Source organism: Drosophila busckii, chromosome X (assembly GCF_011750605.1).
Source record: "Drosophila busckii strain San Diego stock center, stock number 13000-0081.31 chromosome X, ASM1175060v1, whole genome shotgun sequence".
Lineage (NCBI taxonomy): Eukaryota > Metazoa > Arthropoda > Insecta > Diptera > Drosophilidae > Drosophila > Drosophila busckii.
Window position 1 is genome coordinate 10,742,647 of NC_046608.1, and position 20,865 is coordinate 10,763,511.

Here is a 20,865-nt window from a genome sequence, read left to right on the forward strand (position 1 = left end):
GCTGCCGCTGCTGCTGCTGTTTTTTTTTGTACATGCGTGGCAGCTGCGTTGTCGCATCTTGTTTCGGTGTGTGTGTGTTTTTTTTTTTTTTTTTGGTTTTTGGGAATTACCGACTGCGACGCCGGCGCCAGATTAAGCGCCTTAACAACAACAATTGGAGCACAAATACATCGCACATACATATATAATATGTATATTTAGATTTTAATTAAAATAAAATAATATAGACGGACTAAACTGAAATGTAAGTACGGCAAACTTCAAGCTATATTGTTAATAAATAAATCATGACAACAGTTTTTGCTTGAAAAGCTTCAGCTTAAGATATTGTCTTTTGTTGAATAATTATAATCATTAAATGCCGCAGTTCCTTACTACGATTTATTGCATGGATTAGACCCAGCAAACTTTTTGGGCATATCCATATTTTCCTCTCTCTTTGATTTAATTGCATTGTTTTATATTCTTTGTTTTTATATCTGCATCAATGTACACTTGGCAATTGTTGAGTTATTTTTTAATTATAACAAATGTTGTAACTGCTGTTGGTGTTAGGCTTTTAATTGTTCTTGTTAAGGTTTGATTACAAATAATTATGTAATTGCTGCTGCGCTGTAATTGTTGTTGTTGCCATTGTATTTATTTTGTTATAAAAATAAAAATAAATTAAATATGAAATAAGCACATAAAATGTTAAAAACTAAGCCAAAGAAAACCTGTCACTAGCACAAAGCCAACAACTGGCGCCGAGCCAAAAGCGTTGCCAACATTGTGACGACGACGGCAGCGGCGGCGGCGGCAACAGCAGCAGAGGCAGCAACAGCACCAGCAGCAGCAGCAGCATCGTATTTTGAGCTCGGGCTTACTTTGGATTTTGGGTTGAGTTTCGGGCTCGGCAGCAATGACAAATTGGCTTAAACCAGAAGTGCTCCTGCACTCTTTGCATACACACGAACACACACATATGCATAGTCTGCTGCTTGCCACGTCTACTTACACACACACACACACACACACACAGACAGAGAAAGAGAGAGACAGACAGACTCAGGCTTGGTTGTAGTTGTGTTGTACGTAGATTTTAGTTGTTTTTACTTTGGGCTAGGGCGGTCTGCAACCTGTTGTTAATGGCGCTGCTAGCGTCGACGCTGACGCCGACGCCAGAAAGACAAAAACAAAAAGAAAAAATTATTGGGTGGCCGTAGGTTAACTCCATTCACACGGCATAAGTAACGTTCAGTCAGCCTTTAGAAGTCGATCGTGATCGTGGCCTGAACAACACACAGACACAGACTTTTAACACTCTGAGCGTTGTTAACCAGTCTCGAGTCTCTCTCAGTCTCAGTCTCAGTCAGTCAGTCAGTTTGTCAGTTAGTCCGTCTTGTCAGTTGTGAGTGCGATCCTAAATCCTCGTCTACGCAGTCGTCGTGCAGCGGTCTCTATCAAACTTTTTTTGTCGACGCGCAAAAATACACAAAACTATTTTTTTAGTTTTATCCACAAACACATATAACAAATAAAAACAAACAAACAGAAAATGAAGTACTTCAACATGTGAGTGTTATGTATTTAAGATTTGTTTTCTTTTCTCTTTTTTTTTTTTTGTCTACAAAATATACTTTTTGTCTAACTTTTTTTTATTGTTGCTCGTGTGAAGAATACATAAGTATTTGTGAATTATATTGTTAAGTAATTTATGTTTAAGCAATTTCTTTGTTATTTGGAGCACATAACGTGCAGTTTGCTATGCTTCAAGCTCTCGTCTCTAAAGTTGAAAGCAATTTGCACTTTAACACGACGAAATGCCAAAGGTTTGTCAGCAGTTGTTGTTGTTGTTGCTGCTGTTGCAATGACATTTGCCGGCAAACAAAGAAATGGCAAATGCCAATTCCCAGCTGCAGTTGCTGCTGCTGTTGTTGCACGTTGCATGTTGCTTGCTGCTTGAGCGACATTTAACGAAGATGTTCAGCTGCTTGTCTGACAGCTTGAGTGTCTGTCAGCTTGTCAGTTTGTCAAACTGTCAATGCACTGATTGAAATAAATGTTTCAAGGTCGTAGCTTGCGTTTCGCAGCAGCTGTGGCTACCGTTGCTGCTGCTGTTGTCTGCACGCCAGCAACACATGGCGGCAAATGTCCGCTCATTGCCAAAAGTAACTTGGGAAGGGGGAATGCATCGTGGGGGAAAGCTAAGTGTCAGCATTAAATTAAGTACGAGTATATTGAATTAATTACCAGGCTATGTGGCTGGTGTAGCTCTCGCTGTTGCTTATTGCTGGTTGCGTTGTTGTCTTACAAATTAACGGTTGCATTTTTTAATGCAAGCTGACAGACACCCATACGTATACGCAACGTCAGTTACAGTTACAATCACAGTCACACACACACAGACACACACAGGTAAAAGTTGTAGTTTTCTTTAATATGTATGTTAATCGCATGGGGGGAATTAATCACAGCGGCAACAGCAACAACAACAACAGCAGCAGCAACGCCAATTTGACGACAAGATCAGGATTTTAATTTTGCTTTGCTTGAATTTTAACACAGTGCATATGCATAAAATTCATATATATATATATATTTATATATATATATATACTTTGGCATTTGTTGCTGCTGTTACAACGCTGAATTATGCAATAAACTTATAAACAACAACAACAACTATGTATAAGTGCAAGTTTACTAAGAGCATGAATTAAACAAATTAACGGGCAAATGTTGCAATTGATAATTTTATTGTTGGGCATTGTGCTTTGATTTTCAAGGACTTGCGGCGCAAAGCTGTGCAAATTGCCCACGAAATTGTGTTAACTGTGCAAATAGCTAAGACATTTCATAAGCCACATTCAATGCAAGTCAAACAAACAAACAAAAGAAAAAACTCAAAACTGTAACAGACACACACAAATCGAAAGACTGAGGCAACGAACTTGCTAGTTGAACGCGTGACTTGGATTGGACACGTACTTGTGTACTTTGTGTGGTGTGCAGCGTGCACCGTTATTGAACCCAGTTAACCACTTGAATTAAATTAACTTGTCGGCAAACAACTTACAACAATAACCGTTACCAGCGTTACAACGACAACGACAAAAACAATTGACAATTAACTTCGACTTGGAATACGAATACAAATTCGACTTCAAATATGTAGCTGTGTGTAGGTGCATGCTCTTGGCTACGGCTACGGCTACATAGCTTCCGCCATAGTTGGTCAATTAGCATAGGGGGGCACACCCCTTTTTGGCTGTGAGTGCGAATAACACATCAGAGCCTCAAGCTAAACTCATTTTTTTTTTTGCTTCTCTGTGGCGTTTATTGCTAGCAAAGTCCATGACGCCATCGCCATGAACCAATTCCGCAAATGGATATGTTAATTAAACAATATAATATCAATAAAGCAGCCACTAGCCACAGTATATTAACTAAGTAGTATACTATTGTTGATCAAATTAAAAATGCATGAATTTCAATTTGTTGATGGACTGCTGCCTGCATTTGAAATGTGCTTCCGCCCTCAGCTTAGCATGCTTCTGCCATGAATGTTTATAAATTGGCCAACAAAAACAAGAGTGATTTGTTTTTTTTTTGTTTTTAAATTTAAACTATATACTTATGCGTAGCTGTGTGTGAGTTAACTGGTTAAGTTGTAGCTATTTACAAAATGCGCAAAGTACAACAACAAAAATTATAAATAAATGCTTAGCGAGGCTTGGCTAGAAATCTGGCTAGATTTTGATGTGAAACCAGTTTAGCAAAGAAGCCAAATGTCATATATATAAATACATAGATAGACATAGACATGGCACTTGAGCTTTGTGTCAGCTTGCTGTCTTGAATTCACAATCAAGCAGAAGCTTATAATTCCCGACACGCCAGCAACACACCCGCGCAACAGCAACAGCAACTGCAGAAACAACAGCAATAATAATAATGGGCACAGCATGCCTTTCACCTTTCGATGATGTTGGTGATGGCTGTAGAGTTGCATAAGCTGTCGTCGATTGAAATGCTAAGAGTCTTCAACATGCCACCGTTGACCCTAATCAATGCGAAAAGATGCAAGCTGAGCTAAAAATAACGACACCAACAACAACAACAACAACAACAGCACCAACATCAGCAACACACAGCGCGCAATCACCTGCATATATAAATTGTAGTTGCTGCCTTTGGCTTGAGGCAAGCAGCAGCGACAGCAGCAACAGGGTGGGGCAGCTGTTGTTGTAGTTGGAGGTGTAGTATACTATGCCTCACCCTGCCTGGCTATGGCTTATTCGCTTGCACATTTTACCGTTATTAGCCAATTGCATGCGGCGATCATGTGCGCATTTAAATTTATTCTGGCGCTGCCAGCACAACAGCAACACAACTGGTTTACAACTATTTGTTGTTGTTGTTGTTGGTGCTGTCTTTTGCATAAGCACCTGTCGCCTTTTGACTTAGTCTAAGACTTGAGCCTGTGTATATTTTTGCCAGCTGTTTCCCTTTCCACGTTCCGATTTCAGTTCAGTCCCAGAAGCCGCCAGCAAGTTCGCTGCTTAAGTCATTTTACAAAAGTTGTAGGTGACAAAAATGGTAAAAAAAATCGAATCGGCAAAGCCCCAAGCATTATTTAGCATTCGTAAGCGCCATAAATTTAAAATCGAAAGTGAGACAAAAAGTACAACAACAACAAAAGCAAATGAAATCAAAACCCGTTTAACTGACCTTTAAGCATTTATAATTGTTAGCACATCTCGTCGGCGCAGCGCCAAGCGCCGAGCGATAAAAATAAATAAAAACCCACAAAAAATAAATAAATATATACGTATTTAATCGCATTAGTATATGTGCATATATTTAAATAAATAAATATGTATGGTATATGCTTATTATAATTTAGGCCGCTTCAGGTTCTCTCGGCACACAACCCGTCTAACCAGACGGCCAACAACTGACGGCTCAACCCTCATGTCTCGCACCACAGAAAAACCCTCCACACCGCATACCCCCACACCCCACCTCAGACTCCCCCTGTCCCGCTGTCACGCCGAGAATTTTAATTGAAAGTGCGCCTCGTGCTGGTTGAACAAGAAATCCGTAGCCGGCTCTAGAAATAACCATAAAATATTAATTTGATGGCATGAGCCATTTTTAAATTCGCATTAAAATTATTCAATTAGCACTTTATGCATTTTTTAAGCAAAAAACTCCTAAATCTTTGAGTATTCCCAACAATTTCATTATTAATTTTGTTAATTTATCGCATTACTGTCATATCGTAGATATAAACATAATAATTTATATATTGTAGTAGAGCGAATTTCTATTCATTCATAGAAAAATATTGACTACGTTCTGAACAATTCGAATTTTGAATTCTCTCTCGCTCTCTGGCTCTGTCTCGCTTATTTTAAATAATAACTACGTTCTGGATTGTTGTTGTTTTTCAATTATTTATTTCATGTGCAATTATAGAAATCAACTTATAATAAACTTTTATTGTTGCAGCTGCCTGCTCTTTATCATTTGTGCCCTGTGCTATGGACTCGTAGCTGCCCAGGAGGAGGGTGCACCGGCTGCGGCTGTGTCGCCAGCGAAGCGCATTGCTGCACTGCGTCGCCCGGTGGGCAAGGCGGCCAAGCCAACGACAACCACAACTGCAGCGCCTGCGCATGAGGCCGGCGAGGAGGAGGACTACAATGAGGAGGCTGGTGGCGGCGAGCATGGCGAGGAGACAGATGAGGTCGCTCCAGTCAGCACCACCACCTCGACGGAGGCGCCCAAGAAGGTGGGACCAGTGATCCGGCCATTCCGCTCCAACGATGATTTCCTCAACTCACTGAAGCGTCGCCAGCAGAACGCCAAGAAACATCGTGCCGAGAAGGTGCCAGCCAGCAAGCCTGCCAGGAAATCCGATGACGCATCCGGCGAACATGAGGAGGAGCATGTGGCTGCCGCCGCAGCGCCAGCACCAACGCCAGCCAAGAGCTTCAAGGGCAGCTCAGCATGTAAGTAGCCATAGCTACTGGCCATTGGCCAGCAGCAATATTTGAGCTGCTACTAATCCGCCCTGTGCATTACAGTGAGCCGTCGCAAGCTGTCCAAGCCAGCAAAGGCTGCCGCCCAAGCAGAGCCCGCTGAGGCGGATGCCGCTGCAGCGGAATCCCAAAAGGAGGAGGACGCCAAGCCCAAGCGTCCCGGCCGTCCCAGTCCGTTGGCTTTGAGGAAGCGCAACTAAGCAAGCGCCGCTTGCTCACTCATTCATTTTCTTACGCTCACTCGCTATTTCTCTTTCTGTCTCTTACTCTCCTACTCTCTTTCTCTCTCTCTCACTCTTTCTCATTCTCACACGCTATCTCTTTCACTGCCGTGCAACTACTATTTGCCTCTCATTCCAACTCATGGCTAGCTATTGGCAGCCCCAGACCTGCCGCTTAGTATTTAGTTCATCTATGCCCATATATGAATAAACAAGCGCATATATGCGTATCTGAACAATCAGCGCATGCGTATTTGTGCAGCTTAAATGGGCACTACTCACATATCCATATGTATCTCCATGTTACCCGACACACAAACAACCACAACAACAACAAAATAAAAACAAAACAGAATCTTTTATAAACAAAAAAGGAAATAAAACATTTGTTGTAGAAAATTAAATAAAAACTAAAGTAAATTGTTTACGTTTCATGCCTAGGTGTTTATTTATTAATAATTACAATAGTTTAAACATTTAAAACAGCAATTTGCAAAAAAAAATATATATTTATATATTATAAGTATGTATATTTAAGTTTATGCGGGCAATTTCGGGTGTTTCGGGGGGGAATGCATGCGGTTGCAAAATCGAGCAATTTATTCATGATCAATTGGCATAAATAATTGTCTAGAAACTATGTTACAGTTATAAACCAACCGTCAACAATAAGTACATTAAAAAGAAGCTTATATATGTACAGATGTCTACATAAGTTTTGTATACAGGACCATAAATGGGGTCTCTCAACTGCTTACAATAATTGTTGTTAAATTATATGCTAGTTGCATATTCGTTGTTTGCCAACTTAAGCTATATATAAATATATATGTTTGTATATTCGAACAATATGTATGCGCTCTCTGGACTACGATCAAAAGAAATACATATGATATATTAAATACATATTAGAAACAAACACAAACAGAGAGCGGACAAAAATGCAGTTGAAAATTTCATAAGATTCTTCGATGTTGCCAAGTGGAATTGTTATTCCTATATAGTTATAGATATAGATATGGTTAGATTGCGCTCTATAATAATTAATAACATTAATAATGGCGCGGCGCAGAGCTTACATATATTTATAGTATATGGTTTATAAATATTATGCTATATTCCAGCTTTGTTGGTTTTGCTTCGAGAAAGGCACATTGCGATCATTCTAATATTTATGAAACAGAAACAACAACAAATTACAAAACGGGACTATGACTTTACAGTATATGTGTGTGTGTGTGTGAGTGTGTGAGTGTGTGAGTATGAGTGTCTCAAAATGGAATGCGGCGCTTTGTTTGGGAGCTTAAGTAACATTTGCCAAAGTGTATAAAAAATTTCAAATAAAAAAAAACTAAAAACCAAGCCAAGTACAACGCCAATGGGGGCGACTGTACTCATGCCCATAATACTACATTTAAGTGGATTCGAAAATACTAAATGCTAAGCAGGTGGCCGCTCCGTAGCGCTCAGGTGTGATGTCTGGAGTTGCGCATGAGCGGCACCAGCAGCGATGGTGGTCCTGCCTGCCGCAGGAAGGGATGCGCCAATAGTTCAGCGGCGGTGGCACGCTGCGCAGGATCACGTACCAGCATGCGATCGAGGAACGACTGCAGACGCGGCGACACCTTGTGTGCATTCTTCAGATTCGGTGGCTGCATGTCGCGTATGCGTCGCATTGCCTGCAGCGGTGGCTCATTGAAGAATGGCGGCTCACCATCGACCATTTCGATGACCATAATGCCCAGCGACCAAATGTCCACCTCTGGCCCATACGGCAGACGCGAGATGACTTCCGGCGACATCCAGTACGGCGTGCCCACCAGCGATTTGCGTTTGGGCAGCTCTTGCGACACTTGAGCACAGAAGCCAAAGTCCGAAAGCTTGACACGTCCATCGGCGGCCAGCAGTATGGAGTCCGATTTGATGTCACGATGTATGACGCCCTGCAAAGCAAAATAGACGTGAGTACAGTGTAAACTCGCTAAGTGGCACACACGCTTGCGTTCATATTCACATTTAATTTTACAAAAAAATAAGTGCCATGCCAATTACAAATTCTCTTCTCTCTTCTCGACATTCTGCACATGCTTGCTCAATTGACTTGGCATAGGTCGGAATATGTTTGGCATGTCGAGTTTCACTAGGCGGGCGTTGGCCCCGCACGCCCTACTCTGTGGCCCATTGGGCTTATTGTATTACCAACGTTTAGAAATTGAAACCACGGCACGACAAGCCGAAGCCGATGCCAAAGCCAAAGCAAAAGCAAAAGCAAAGCAAAGCGCACACAAAACACAAAAAGAAAGCGCAAAAAGAATTGCATAGCATAGAAAGGCATTGAAAGCGGGGGCAAGCAAAGGTGTGGTGGGTCTCTCTGTCTCTTTATGTTGGTCACGCACCTGTGAATGCAAATAGGCCAACGCCTTGAGGCATTGCTTGCATACGGTCGCAATCTGCTCCTCATCCATGCGCGAGTGTGTGACAATGTCGGTGAGCGCGCCGCCCTCAAGATACTCCATGACCACCCAGAGCTCATCGTTGACCAGAAAACTGGAGTAGGTCTCCACAATGTTGGGATGGTGATAGTCGCGCATGATGACCACCTCATTGAAGAGCAGCTCGCGCCGCTGCTGTTTGCGCAAATCCATTTTCTTCACAGCCACTTGACGACCTGCAAGAGAAACTCTCGTTAAATATATATAAGCTGACTCTTCTCTCTCCACTTATGGTACTTACCTGTGGACTTGTCGGTGGCTATGCAAACGGTGCCTGTGGAGCCTTCGCCAATTTTATTGAAATGATCTAGATTCTCACGCGGATCGCCGGCAGAGACCACCATTTGCAGTGCGGCACGGAATTGCTCATGCGTAAGTCGTTGTTCTTGCTTGGGTTGCGCCTGTGCCTGGGCAGCGGCAGCCAATGCGGCTGCATTCGACCCACTGGAGCTGGAGACGCGAGACGCTGACTTGGCGTGATTCACATGTGGATTTTGATTTTGATCTGCCACGAGTTTTGGTTGCTGCTGTTGCTGTTGCTGTGAGGCAGGATACATGGGATAGTTCTGTCCGTTGTTGTTGTTGTGGTGCGAATGCGTGGAACGCGTAGCGCTGGCCACCGAGCTTACGGGCGATGTCTGTTGCTGCTGTTGCGGCGGCAGTGGTTGCATGCCTGGTGCTCCACGATACGGATCGGTGCGCACAGCCAGCGGAGCGGTAGCGCCGCCGCCGTTGGGATGAGCATGTGGATGAGGATGCGCATGCGCATGTTGACTGGGATAAAGCATGTTGTGTGGCATCGGCTGCTGTGGCTTGTAGGCATGCGCGGGCAGCGTTGGTGTTGGTGTCGGCGTGGGCGTGACGCCGATAATGGAACCCTCCTCTTCGGGCACGGCGGGCGGCACATTGGCCACGCGGCGCACACGTGGCGGACTGGAGCTGCGCAGCGAATTGGACCGTGCCACATGTGAAGTCTTTGGCAGCACAATGGCTGGCTGTGCTTGCGGGCCACCCGGTCCACTCGGCATAGGCCCATGCATTCCGCTGGCTGCTCCGCTTTGATTGGTCATCATCATGGTGCTGCTGCTGTTGAGGGATGTGGTGTCGGCCTTGTTGTTATTGTGATGCGGACGCACAATGGTCTTCAGGTCGAGTATTTCGGTGGGCGTGATCTCAGAAGGATCGACCAGCGGCAATGGGCGATTGCTGGACTTGAGTATCTGGTTATTACCCACGATGGATGCCCATTGCAGTGGCAGGCCCACATATTTGTTTTCACGCTTGTCGAAGCCCGTGTGCACACGATGCTCAAAGTTGCTCGGCATCGAGATCAGCGGTTTCTTCTTCTTTTTTGAAAACATCTTGGCGTGCTCCGTTATTTTGTTGCCGTCAATTGTTGTGCAAACTGCAATTGCAGGGAGGTTCCCTCGTTCCGTTTTCTTTTACCCGCCCTTTTGGCCGTACAAACAGGCGACCGCGACGACAGCGGCAACGGCAGCGAGAGTCTTCTAGCACACACACATACACACACTAATACACTGAGACCTAAATCACATATAAACAGACATGGCGACAGCGACGGATGCGTTTCATATAGCAATAGTATAATGCGCTTTCGGTTGACTTTCACAGCGGCCAATGTGCATGGCTCAGCAGAACGCTTGTCAATAAATTAACATTAATAAGCAATTAAATGCAAACAAAACAAACACAATTTCAAAACTAATAAAAATAAACTAAAACTTGAACTTGTATGTGTGCTTCGTGGATGAATTTTATTAGTTCCCTGTAAAACAATTTTTACATTTTCTGTTAATTTTCGCTGCAAAACAAGCACTGTTAACTTAACAGGCCGCTATTAAACTACTGTACGAGGAGTACAGCATGATGGGAATCATCGTGTGGTCTCATTCCTGCTGAGTGGTATATCGTCCAGCCACCACATTTGCTTGCTAAGTTTTCTTTATCGTTGTGTAGCGTTTTGACATAGCCTCGCTTCTTTTCTTGTCAACTAAACGTACAAATATAAATAGAATAAAATGTCAAAGGCACATCCACCAGAGCTCAAAAAGTAAGTATTTGTTGCACTTTTTAAAAGTATACCAAACAAATTATGTGCACGCTTTTCAGGTACATGGATAAGCGCATGATGCTTAAACTAAACGGCGGTCGTGCAGTCACCGGCATTTTGCGCGGATTCGATCCATTCATGAATGTGGTACTCGACGATACTATAGAAGAGTGCAAGGACAACACCAAGAACAGCATAGGCATGGTGGTAAGTAACTAGTGATTAAATTTAACATTTAATTCTTTTCTGTAATAATTTATTTTGCAGGTAATCCGCGGCAACAGCATTGTTATGGTCGAGGCACTAGATAGAGTATGACAGCCAGATGACATTGTACATGCGTTCATGCGTTTACATGCAAACTAGTCCTAAGGTACTAAATATATTCATAATTATTTGCAAGTAATTAAAGAAAATGTCACACAAAATCTCTGGCTTCGTCACAACTTAAGAAATACGAGGCCCTATTAGTCAAATTTAAATTGGCTACTCTGAATGCAAATATATGTAAGCTGCCTAGTATATAGCACCATCTAATTGGCCGACACAACTTCTATACAGCAAATGCTGTATAGCTCCTTAAGTAGAAAATTATGGCACAGGACATCGATATCGGATGGAGTGCGAAAATGCATGTCCCTATAGAATTGGAAGAATATCTTAGGAGCAAGAGCTATAAACCCATACAAAATGTAAACAAAAAAGTTTTGCTGTAGCTTTTATTTTGGCAAGCATGTACCTCCCAAATAACATTGATAACTCTTTTACACACTGGCTGCAAAAACAATATAAATATACATATTTAAACTTAATAAAGTAGAATTAAAGATAAATACGAATATAACAGAGTAAATAGTTTGACAATCGGGTGATTGTTGACATCTAATGAATAAAAATCAGTGCCACAGACTTGCGTTTTGTTTAATTTCAAGCTTTGAGAAGCTATAATTCAATTCAGCTAAAAATAATCCAATCCATACGTTTTGTACCTCTTTATGTTGGCGTGGGAAGCACAATTAAAATGGTATAAGAATTGTATGATATAAAACAATTTTTGGCGAAGTTATTGAACAAAATAGTAAATAACAAGCAAATTTTTGTGGAATATATCGCCACTTGATAAGCCGGTGAATTGAGCGAAATTGCAATCCGATTGGCGGAGTTTGTGCCTTGTTTAGACTCGTGAGATGCATAAGATAAAACTGCATTCAAACTTGGGAAGTCAACGATTTCATATTTTGGCAAAAAACGTGATGTAACTTTTGCCAAAAATGATGCCGTCTTCTTTTCTTATCACTTTCTAAAATTTTGAGAAGCTATATCTCAGTCCCCGAAATGATTCGCACCTGAAGTGTTTTTGGCTAATTTATTCATGAGATACTAAATAAACACATGCTTTTGTGTTCGATCAATAAAAAATTGTTTTGAAATAGTTATGGCAAGAAAAGCCAATGCTGAAGAGTATTTTTTTTGTTTAATTTCCAAACTTTGCATATCAACAAAGTAATTATAAAACTGAAATTAATTACAATTTAAAACAAACTAAATTCATCTTGAATGTAAAAATTCAATTTGAACTGGGTAAAACTGTCGTCTATGGCGAAGGTAAGTATGACGGATGCTAAAGGCAAGTAATTAATTATTATCTACCAAAAGTAAACAAATAAATTGTTATCCAAGCGCTAAGGGCGCATATGTATGCGCTCATGCTTAAAAAATCCATGGAGATCATATAAAGCGATCGCATTCTACGGGGAGCGGCAGCGCATCAGAAAGTGCTATTGAGAACAACCCTTCCTAATTGAATCCATTCCTCTCTCTACAAATTTGTTTAAAAGTCAAATATTTGAAAATGATGATGGTATGTCTGCGGCATTGTACATATGTATATGTACATATCTGTAAGTATTTGTTTAAAAGTAAATTATAAATTGCTGCGCATTTATACACATGTTTATACGTGCGTATGTTTTATATAATTAATAAGTACTCAATGGTTGTGGCCGTAGATATAGATGGATGGACTGCATCACTGGGAGTGGTTTTATTGATATGCCACCATGGCTCCCGTTAAGCTTTTTTGAAGCTCTTATGTGTCCTAAGATTGATGCTTCGCATGTCCAGATTGTTGCTTCTTTGCCAACAGCTTGTCACACATGACCTGTAAGCAGCTTGATTAAAATAATCCTAAAAATCAACATTATATCATAGCATTTGAAGCAATCCTCCACTTCAGTAGATTGTTCCCAACCATCAGTTTTGTATAATGAATAACTGGACTGGACAACTTTATCATGGTCCTCTATTTATATTAATTGTAGTCTCTAATTAACCAAGCAAACAATAGTTTAGTCTTTACGACACACCAATTTTAATTACACTGCAATGAAAACATTTGTTTTTGAAATCTGGCAACCCGTCCTGCACCACTCGCTCATTGGGTTTTTTAAGCTGCTAATGCACACAAGTTTGAAAAGTCCCTTGGAGGATTCTACTATGGAGCACAGGAGATCTTAACCCATTGTTATTACATGTACACATGCAATTTACAATAAAGAAATAAAATTGAAGGCATTTACGCTTGTTTTTGTAGACTTTAGTGAATGGTTTTATATTATCGTTTCTCTCGGGCAAACAAAAAACGCTTACAGTAGAAGTCTAAAAATGTTTTTAGAGTTCGATTAGATCCGCGCGGTGTGCACACATCGTTTTTACTTGGAAATAACAATAGGGCCAGTCTGCTTAGCGGCGTCACGCTGCTTGGCAACAATCTGGTTTGCGATGCGATCCAAATCACGCTGTCCAATGGAGCTCAGTTTGCGACCACCCTCAGGGTGCTTCTCAACCAAGCGGGCGTGTTCCAGAGCCTGGAGTGCTTTGCGGGCAGCACCATCAGCGGCACGGCAGAAGTGTGATGGGTGCACACCGTTGCGCTTGCGGCCACCATAGATTTTGGTGATGGAACCGACTCCAGCTGGACTGCGGTGGTACAAGTGACGCAGAATTGAAGCGCAACGCACATAGAACCAGTCGGGATCATAAGGGGCCAGCTCCTTGAATTTGGCTGTCTTAATGATGTCCATTTGTTCGGGCACCTTCAATTTGCCAGTCCTAAACAACAAATACAAAAACACGTTGTGAGGTTATGTTATGCCGCAAAATCAGTTTAGGTAAAGCAATACTCACTTCTTAAGGAAAACTGCGACCGCCTTGGTAACGGCATGCTGGTCAATATCCTTCACTGTGACGCCTGGCATCTAAGCGAACGATAAACAAAAGCAACAATTAAAAAAAATATATATGAAGCTGATAAAAACACGTTGCGCTCTATTCGCAAATGTTCAACGCGCACACTCTGACAGATGTATACACATACACCATACACACGCACACAAATGTGAATTCACAACAAAATTGCTGCAACGCATGATATAAACGTTCCGCAAGAGTTGGATGCTGTTAACAATAAGTAAATTCTTTCTTGCACTTCGTATTTGCATTAAACACACAATGTTATTTATTGTTTTGTAAATACACCAATGGTTTAACAAAAAAAATAATAAAAAATTCAAGTAAACGAACGCGAGCACTACCTTTCTTGTCAAAGTCAACCGGAAAAAAGAACAAGGCGTATGAAGTTGGCTGCGGTTATTGCAAAGCTGTTTCCAACAACCCTATTAAACAGTGTTGTTAAATTGTCAAATCAAAAAAAAAGCAATTTCAAAATTATATACCAAATAAATATACCAACTGTTGAGCATTCTTGGCGAGCGACAATATTGTCGAATCGATGTTATACCATCTCTAGTGACAACTGTGGCTTTTGCGAATTCTTCTGTTTTGTTTTTATTGCAATTTATGTAGTTTTGTGCACATTGCTTTTGCTGGGCCTGGGCATGTGTTTACAGCGATTCCTTATACAAGCGCGAGCTACACTCAGCCGTGTAAGTCAACTAGCTTGGCAACGGCAACAGACTAAACTGTGTACAAATACATATGTAAGGTTTCTATAATTTTGCATTGCAGTATGTACCTGAGAGAGCGGCAATACTTGGCGACAATCAACGCAAACTGCACATTGTAATTGGCAATGAGTCATGTGATCTGGATTCGGCGGTGTCAGCGCTGACGCTTGCCTTCATCTACGCACAGCGGCAGCAGGAGCACGACTATGTGCCTGTGCTTAATATACCGCGCATCGATTATCCGCTCAAAACAGAGGTGGGACATATGTTTAGTAAGTGCGGAATTGCCGAGCAGTCACTTATCTTTCGTGACGATCTGCCACCGCAATTAAGCAGCAATTGCAGTGTAATACTCGTCGATCATCATATCAGTAAGCTAGCGCCGCACGTAGTCGAGATACTTGATCATCGCCCGCTTGAGAACAATCCGGCATTACAGCTGTTGCCAACGCACTGTGTACGGCAAATCGAAGCTGAGCTGGGTTCCTGTGCAACACTTGTTGGTGAACGTTATTTGGCTATGGATGAGCCGCGCTCAAGCGAGGTGGCCAAACTATTGCATGCCACTATTGTGCTGGACACTATAAATTTTTCGCCCGGCGCAAAACGTTTTTGTGCACGTGATGTGACCATGGTTGAGCAGCTCGAACGGCAGCTAGAAAACGTTAATGCAGACAACAAGGAGCAGCGTCAGCTCCTTTTTGATGAGTTAGTCGCAGCCCGAGCCGACATAAGCAAGCTTACGCTTGTCGAGGTGCTGCGCAAGGACATGAAACTGTTGCAGACGGAAAGACACACAGTGCCGCTAGCTGGGCTGCCTATGCTTGCCCGTGATTTTATCGACAAGAACGGCGCGGAGCAGGCGATAAGGGAATTCGCCGCAGATAGCAATCTATTGCTCATACTCGGCATGTATGTGCCGCCCAACAAAGCTGGACAAGTGCAACGCGATATAGCGCTCATCTCGCTAACAGGCCAGACACAATTGGTGGAGTGTGTGCGTAGAGCGCTAGTGGACTGCCAGGATCCTCCACTTGAGCTGGCCCCACATGATGTGGCCAGTAATTTCATGGGCGGCTGCTTTCTCCGTCAGCATAATCTGCAGGGAACCCGCAAACACATATTGCCCGTGGTCAAGCAAGCGCTGTCACAGTGGGAGGCGTCCCATCAATGTGACTGCGATGATGTTTACTTTTTCAAAGAGAAGCCAAAGCTGGGACTTTCCTAAAGACTGCGTAATCAACTCAAAAAAAAGACACTTTAAAGAGGCTCACACACACACAGTTACATATTTTGATTAAATCACGGCTTAACTTGTAATGCAAACGCAATCACAACTTGTTGACTAACCCGTTGAGGTTATCAAGCGCAATCTCTTTGATTGCATTTAAGAACAAATTTAGACTCAATTGTAGCTCATAAGGCAAAGCGGTAAATGCAACTAATGAATTTTTCCCAAGACAATCTGAAATTGTTCTTTATTAATTTAAATTGAAATGTTATATCATTTGCTAGCTTTGCCACAATTCACAAGTGTATGAATATTCAAATTCCAAGCGCTTAGTCATAGTTACTGTGGCATCCGAAAAACCATTGTAAACAATTTAGTTTAATTTCAACTAAAATTATAATTTAAGTTTATTCGCACTTCTAAACTCTATTATACTCAAATCTACTAAACAAATTTTTGTCTATGAATAAACGTATGTTGAAATACTTGTTATATGTGCAAATAGCTCGAGTTTGCCTTATTCCATGACATATGGTATATGTCTATACAAATGTATCCCATATCTACACAATATAGCACTGAATCTTGACTTTAGATATATTCAATGTGTTATCTGGCATTTTAAATAGATTTTTCTTGTTTTATTCTGTGTACATATCTACACACACTTTAAAAAAAAATGTACAGCTTTATTCAACTACAGCTGTGGTTCAGCGGCGTCATCTCCATCTTGTGGTGCTTCACCCATGTCATCATCAGCACACTCTAGCGTTAGATCCTCCAGCATCTCTTCGAGCGTTATGTGAGGCACATCGCCGGATGCAGCTGGCGCTTCCACAGGCATTGTTTTCTTGCTATCACGATAAATATTAATTTGGCCGCGTATATCAGCATTCTCCTCTATGTCATCGAGGAACTCGTGGTAGTCGTGTTTGCTGCGCTCATCAGTTGCCTCATCAGCCAAGTGCTTGATCTTCCACAGACGCTGGCTAAGACGTGCCTGGCGATCGTAGTGTTTGCGCACCAGCACCACATCAGGCACCAACTCCGGCGACAATTTGTCAAACTCAGCATCATTGATGTTAGCCTCGCCGGTATTGTAGCCCATGACAGAGTCGCCCACACGCAGCAGATGTCCCAGATGGGAGCGTGTGTGTATGGTGTTCTCATTGATGCCCAGCTCAGAGGCACGTACCACCCAAATGTCGCAGAGGACATGCTTGAAGGAGAGCGTGCCCTGGCCGGGATATGACTTGCGATCCTTTTCATTGATCACTTCAATATCCATGACAACGTACTCGACTAGCTGCTTGGGATTGCAGATGCCCTCGAAAGGAGCACGGAAATACACTTGCGAGGTTACTTCAGCTATTTGTGCTGTCATTGGATCAATCAGATGTATGCTACTGGATACACGATTCACCAGGCAGATGGGCGATATATTGCCATACTGCTGACGCAGCTTTTTGCTCAGGCAGACAATGCTGTCTTTGGATATTGGCGCTATTTCCACCGACCAGTTGTACTTGTAGTTGTAGTTGTTGCTGTGTATATCGTGTGAAATGAGACGCTTCGATGTGGTCACCTTGGCGGGCACCATGGTCATCAAAAAGTCTACCATGCGCCTAGCATGATTCTCGCTTACATAGAAAAAGTCGAGGCCTCCGTGTTCAGGCTTCACTCCCAGTGTATTTTCGTGTGCTTTGTATTTGAGTATGAGCTGTTCCAGATAGTAAAAGGTCTTTTTGTTCTCTGCGCGCTGACGCACCTGAACCAAGCAGCGCCAGAAATCCTTTGCCTCGGTGCGATGACAATCATTGCACATTTGATTCTGTACGGTAAACTCAACCACGAAGATTTGCTGTAGCACAGTACCGCCGGATACTTGGCCATGAACGGTAAGCTTCACCTTGATACGTTTGGAGTGCTGTTCGGTCCAGATGAAACCCGCATCTACGAGCTTAACTTCCTTTAAGCCCTTTAGCTTTTTTAAGCAAACTGCAAGCAGTTCCCGCGACTCGAGCGATGCTTGTATCCATTCATTGGGTGGCTGTAGATAGCGCTCACAGTTGCGACAGAAGTGCAACACTGCTTGCTTCGGTATATTCTCAGTGATATCAACGTGATTACGCAGACAAGTCACACACATATTGGCCGGATTCGGTTGTATGGCGACGCCACATTCGCAGCAGAGGATCATCGCATCATTGGCAGCTCCTCTGCCGTCGGCGCCCAATGGGCTGACGCCCGCATATTCTGCGTGCTCCATTACCTAGCTATACGGTTGTTTACACGCTCCTCAGAATTAATCCAATAGTAAATTTACAAAAACACGTGCAACGTCCGAATTTCACAGTACTGCGTAAATATCCAACATTTAGTGTGGCCAGGCATGCATGAAAATACAAAATACTAACTTTTAAAAAATATCGTCCAGTACTGCCAACTCTTACGTGAACAAAGAAAGAGTTTACCACCAGCAGCAGTTCACTGTCATCCGCGCGCTGATTGAAAATCAAAAGTTGTTGTTGCAAGGTTGTGTCAAATTTTAGCCATTGTCATTATTTCTATTAACTTTATTTGCAAAAAATACAAAAACAATGGAAGTAGATGAGGAAGAATTCGAGGTACCATCCAGCAGTAGCAAAGGCGAAAAGAAGCGTTTCGAAGTCAAAAAGGTAAGTGCATTTGGGAAAACAATGACACAGCCTTTAAGTTTTGTAGCGTTTTGTGAATTTGATTCGAACTCGCTAACCCTGTGCCTGTCAAACAGTAACTATAAGGCCTTGCAAAATGCCGTGCTATACTATTTGCTAAATTTGTTTGTTTGCACTTTCAGTGGAATGCCGTGGCATTGTGGGCCTGGGGTAAGTCTTTGTTTGGTCTATTACCATTGCTTGAGTAAAAACTAACTTGAACTTTGCCAATTTTAGATATTGTTGTGGACAATTGCGCCATTTGTCGCAATCATATAATGGATTTATGTATTGAGTGCCAGGCTAATCAAGCATCCGCCACGAGCGAGGAATGCACAGTAGCATGGGGCGTATGCAATCATGCTTTTCATTTTCACTGCATTTCGCGCTGGTTGAAGACACGCCAGGTCTGCCCGCTGGACAATCGCGAGTGGGACTTCCAAAAGTATGGTCACTAAACAATGTCATAAATTATCTTATCCATACCCTTCGTCTGTACACATCCTGATGCATTTTTGGCATCGCGATCATTTATAATTTAAGTAGGAGCAACGTAATAATAATAAAAACGCGTCTTTTACATACAAATGGACAATGTCTGTTAATTCCTCTAAGGTTGTTAAAGGAAGAGCAACATGCAAATAAAAACTAATTTGTTTTGTTTATTATATTATAAATGTTTGCTGCTTTGCTGTGGATTACAAGTTAATGCACAGTGTGGTTACATATTAATTATATATGCAATTAATAAGACAAAAAAAAAAGTGGTAAGAAACTAGCATAAGCCGACGTGCATACACGGCACTTTGGTCACACTGTGCGTATGTGAGGAGCCAGCCATTGGGAATTACCGAAGGCTTAAGTCGCTTGCTCTGGGAGTAAGTGACTTTCACGCCGGACAATACGGAGATAATGTATATATTTATGTATTTAAATATTATATATATTTAATATATAGTTGTATTTTTGTTTTGTTTTTCTTTTTTTTTTTTTTAATGAATAATTGTTTGTAAACTAATTAATATGCTACATATTAAAATTAGAAATTAGGTTTAAATAAAAAATAAATCGAAAAACTGATTTGTTGTCCAAATACGTTTGTTTGTTGTTTTTGTAATAAAAATCCGTAAATATTAAATAATTAAAAATAAGCTTAAATTAAAATATAATTATGAACACTACGCAGATTTCTCAAGTGTGTTGCCGTGAATTCATTTTCTAGTTATGAATTATGTTTGTGAGACGTAATTTTAAATTTCCTTGCTTTCGTTTTCTTTGTTGTAATTATAATTGTCATATTTGAATATGGATCAAACCAAAAATCAAATACAAAATGTGCTCTCAAATAGAATTGTGTATTTGTTTAGTTAACCCTTGTTTTTAGCAGCTTGCAGCTCTCAATTTCATTATATTATTATAAATCTTTCAATATTTTTATATATGTATATGCATCTATGTATGTAAATCATTTTAGTTGCGGTTGCGTTTTTAAATTGGTTTTTAGAATTTGTTCAATTTGTAATAATTTCTATTTACTTTAGTGTATATACATTTAATTTGTTGTATATCTTTTACTTGAATGTTGGTGTTAATTTTGGTGCTATACTCGCTTTAAATATTTAGAATAATTATGTATATTTTTTTAAATACATATTATATATTTGATGTATAAGATCGTATGTATATATTGCTGTTGCTATTGGTGTTTTGTTGTTGCTTCCTATTTGAGTTTGAGTTGGCTTATCGAATTCGTTTTTTGTTTTTTTTTTTTAAGTTTTTGTTGCATATTTTATATACAAGTCATAAATATTTTGTATGTATTTATTAACTTTAAAGTTGTATGTAAGGCTGTAAGGCGTCTATTATCGCTGCTAGTTGCGTTTGTTAATCCTGGATCTCTGTATATATATATACTGTCATATGTATGTATATAAATATTTATATATATCTATATAAATGTATTTATGTGTGTGTGTGTGTCTGGTGTGTCTGCATTGCATTTGAATAATGTAGGTTCGTATAATTTGTTAAACATTTTTGCTGGATGTATAATATTTAAATTGTTTCTTAATTCTGTATTGCAGCAGAGTGTTCGTTGTTGTGCCCCAGCCCCAGTACCTCTCTACTGCTCAATTCAATTATTGCTTCTTTAGTTGTTGGTAG

General features: G+C 41.2%; 7 protein-coding genes across 7 annotated transcripts; 4 read left to right on the plus strand and 3 right to left on the minus strand.

Moving 5' to 3' along the window:
• Positions 1 to 1,518: 1,518 nt before the first annotated feature.
• Positions 1,519 to 6,581, plus strand: LOC108605588 (nucleolar protein dao-5). Its single transcript, XM_017995358.2, has 3 exons — positions 1,519 to 1,554; positions 5,497 to 5,996; positions 6,072 to 6,581. The coding sequence occupies exons 1-3, from the start codon at positions 1,538 to 1,540 to the stop codon at positions 6,224 to 6,226; spliced, it is 672 nt and encodes a 223-aa protein (XP_017850847.1). The 5' UTR covers positions 1,519 to 1,537; the 3' UTR covers positions 6,227 to 6,581.
• A 195-nt stretch (positions 6,582 to 6,776) lies between these two features.
• LOC108607206 (serine/threonine-protein kinase PAK mbt) lies at positions 6,777 to 10,451 on the minus strand. Its single transcript, XM_017997871.1, has 3 exons — positions 8,981 to 10,451; positions 8,644 to 8,915; positions 6,777 to 8,190 (listed from the first exon to the last, which is right to left on the minus strand). The coding sequence occupies exons 1-3, from the start codon at positions 10,098 to 10,100 to the stop codon at positions 7,714 to 7,716; spliced, it is 1,869 nt and encodes a 622-aa protein (XP_017853360.1). The 5' UTR covers positions 10,101 to 10,451; the 3' UTR covers positions 6,777 to 7,713.
• A 250-nt stretch (positions 10,452 to 10,701) lies between these two features.
• LOC108605964 (probable small nuclear ribonucleoprotein G) lies at positions 10,702 to 11,706 on the plus strand. The gene is made up of 3 exons (XM_017995784.2): positions 10,702 to 10,810; positions 10,870 to 11,017; positions 11,078 to 11,706. The coding sequence occupies exons 1-3, from the start codon at positions 10,779 to 10,781 to the stop codon at positions 11,126 to 11,128; spliced, it is 231 nt and encodes a 76-aa protein (XP_017851273.1). The 5' UTR covers positions 10,702 to 10,778; the 3' UTR covers positions 11,129 to 11,706.
• A 1,679-nt stretch (positions 11,707 to 13,385) lies between these two features.
• On the minus strand, positions 13,386 to 14,437 carry LOC108605235 (40S ribosomal protein S19a). The gene is made up of 3 exons (XM_017994848.1): positions 14,404 to 14,437; positions 13,997 to 14,067; positions 13,386 to 13,921 (listed from the first exon to the last, which is right to left on the minus strand). The coding sequence occupies exons 2-3, from the start codon at positions 14,065 to 14,067 to the stop codon at positions 13,522 to 13,524; spliced, it is 471 nt and encodes a 156-aa protein (XP_017850337.1). The 5' UTR covers positions 14,404 to 14,437; the 3' UTR covers positions 13,386 to 13,521.
• A 132-nt stretch (positions 14,438 to 14,569) lies between these two features.
• On the plus strand, positions 14,570 to 16,026 carry LOC108605215 (exopolyphosphatase PRUNE1). The gene is made up of 2 exons (XM_017994824.1): positions 14,570 to 14,754; positions 14,837 to 16,026. Exons 1-2 carry the CDS (start codon positions 14,707 to 14,709, stop codon positions 16,001 to 16,003), a joined length of 1,215 nt encoding a protein of 404 aa, XP_017850313.1. The 5' UTR covers positions 14,570 to 14,706; the 3' UTR covers positions 16,004 to 16,026.
• LOC108605210 (60S ribosomal export protein NMD3) lies at positions 15,987 to 18,427 on the minus strand. Its single transcript, XM_017994815.1, has one exon. The coding sequence runs from the start codon at positions 18,273 to 18,275 to the stop codon at positions 16,704 to 16,706; it is 1,572 nt and encodes a 523-aa protein (XP_017850304.1). The 5' UTR covers positions 18,276 to 18,427; the 3' UTR covers positions 15,987 to 16,703.
• Positions 18,428 to 18,514: 87 nt separating this feature from the next.
• Positions 18,515 to 19,290, plus strand: LOC108605238 (RING-box protein 1A). Its single transcript, XM_017994851.1, has 3 exons — positions 18,515 to 18,684; positions 18,846 to 18,873; positions 18,940 to 19,290. Exons 1-3 carry the CDS (start codon positions 18,607 to 18,609, stop codon positions 19,158 to 19,160), a joined length of 327 nt encoding a protein of 108 aa, XP_017850340.1. The 5' UTR covers positions 18,515 to 18,606; the 3' UTR covers positions 19,161 to 19,290.
• The last annotated feature ends 1,575 nt before the right edge of the window (positions 19,291 to 20,865 follow it).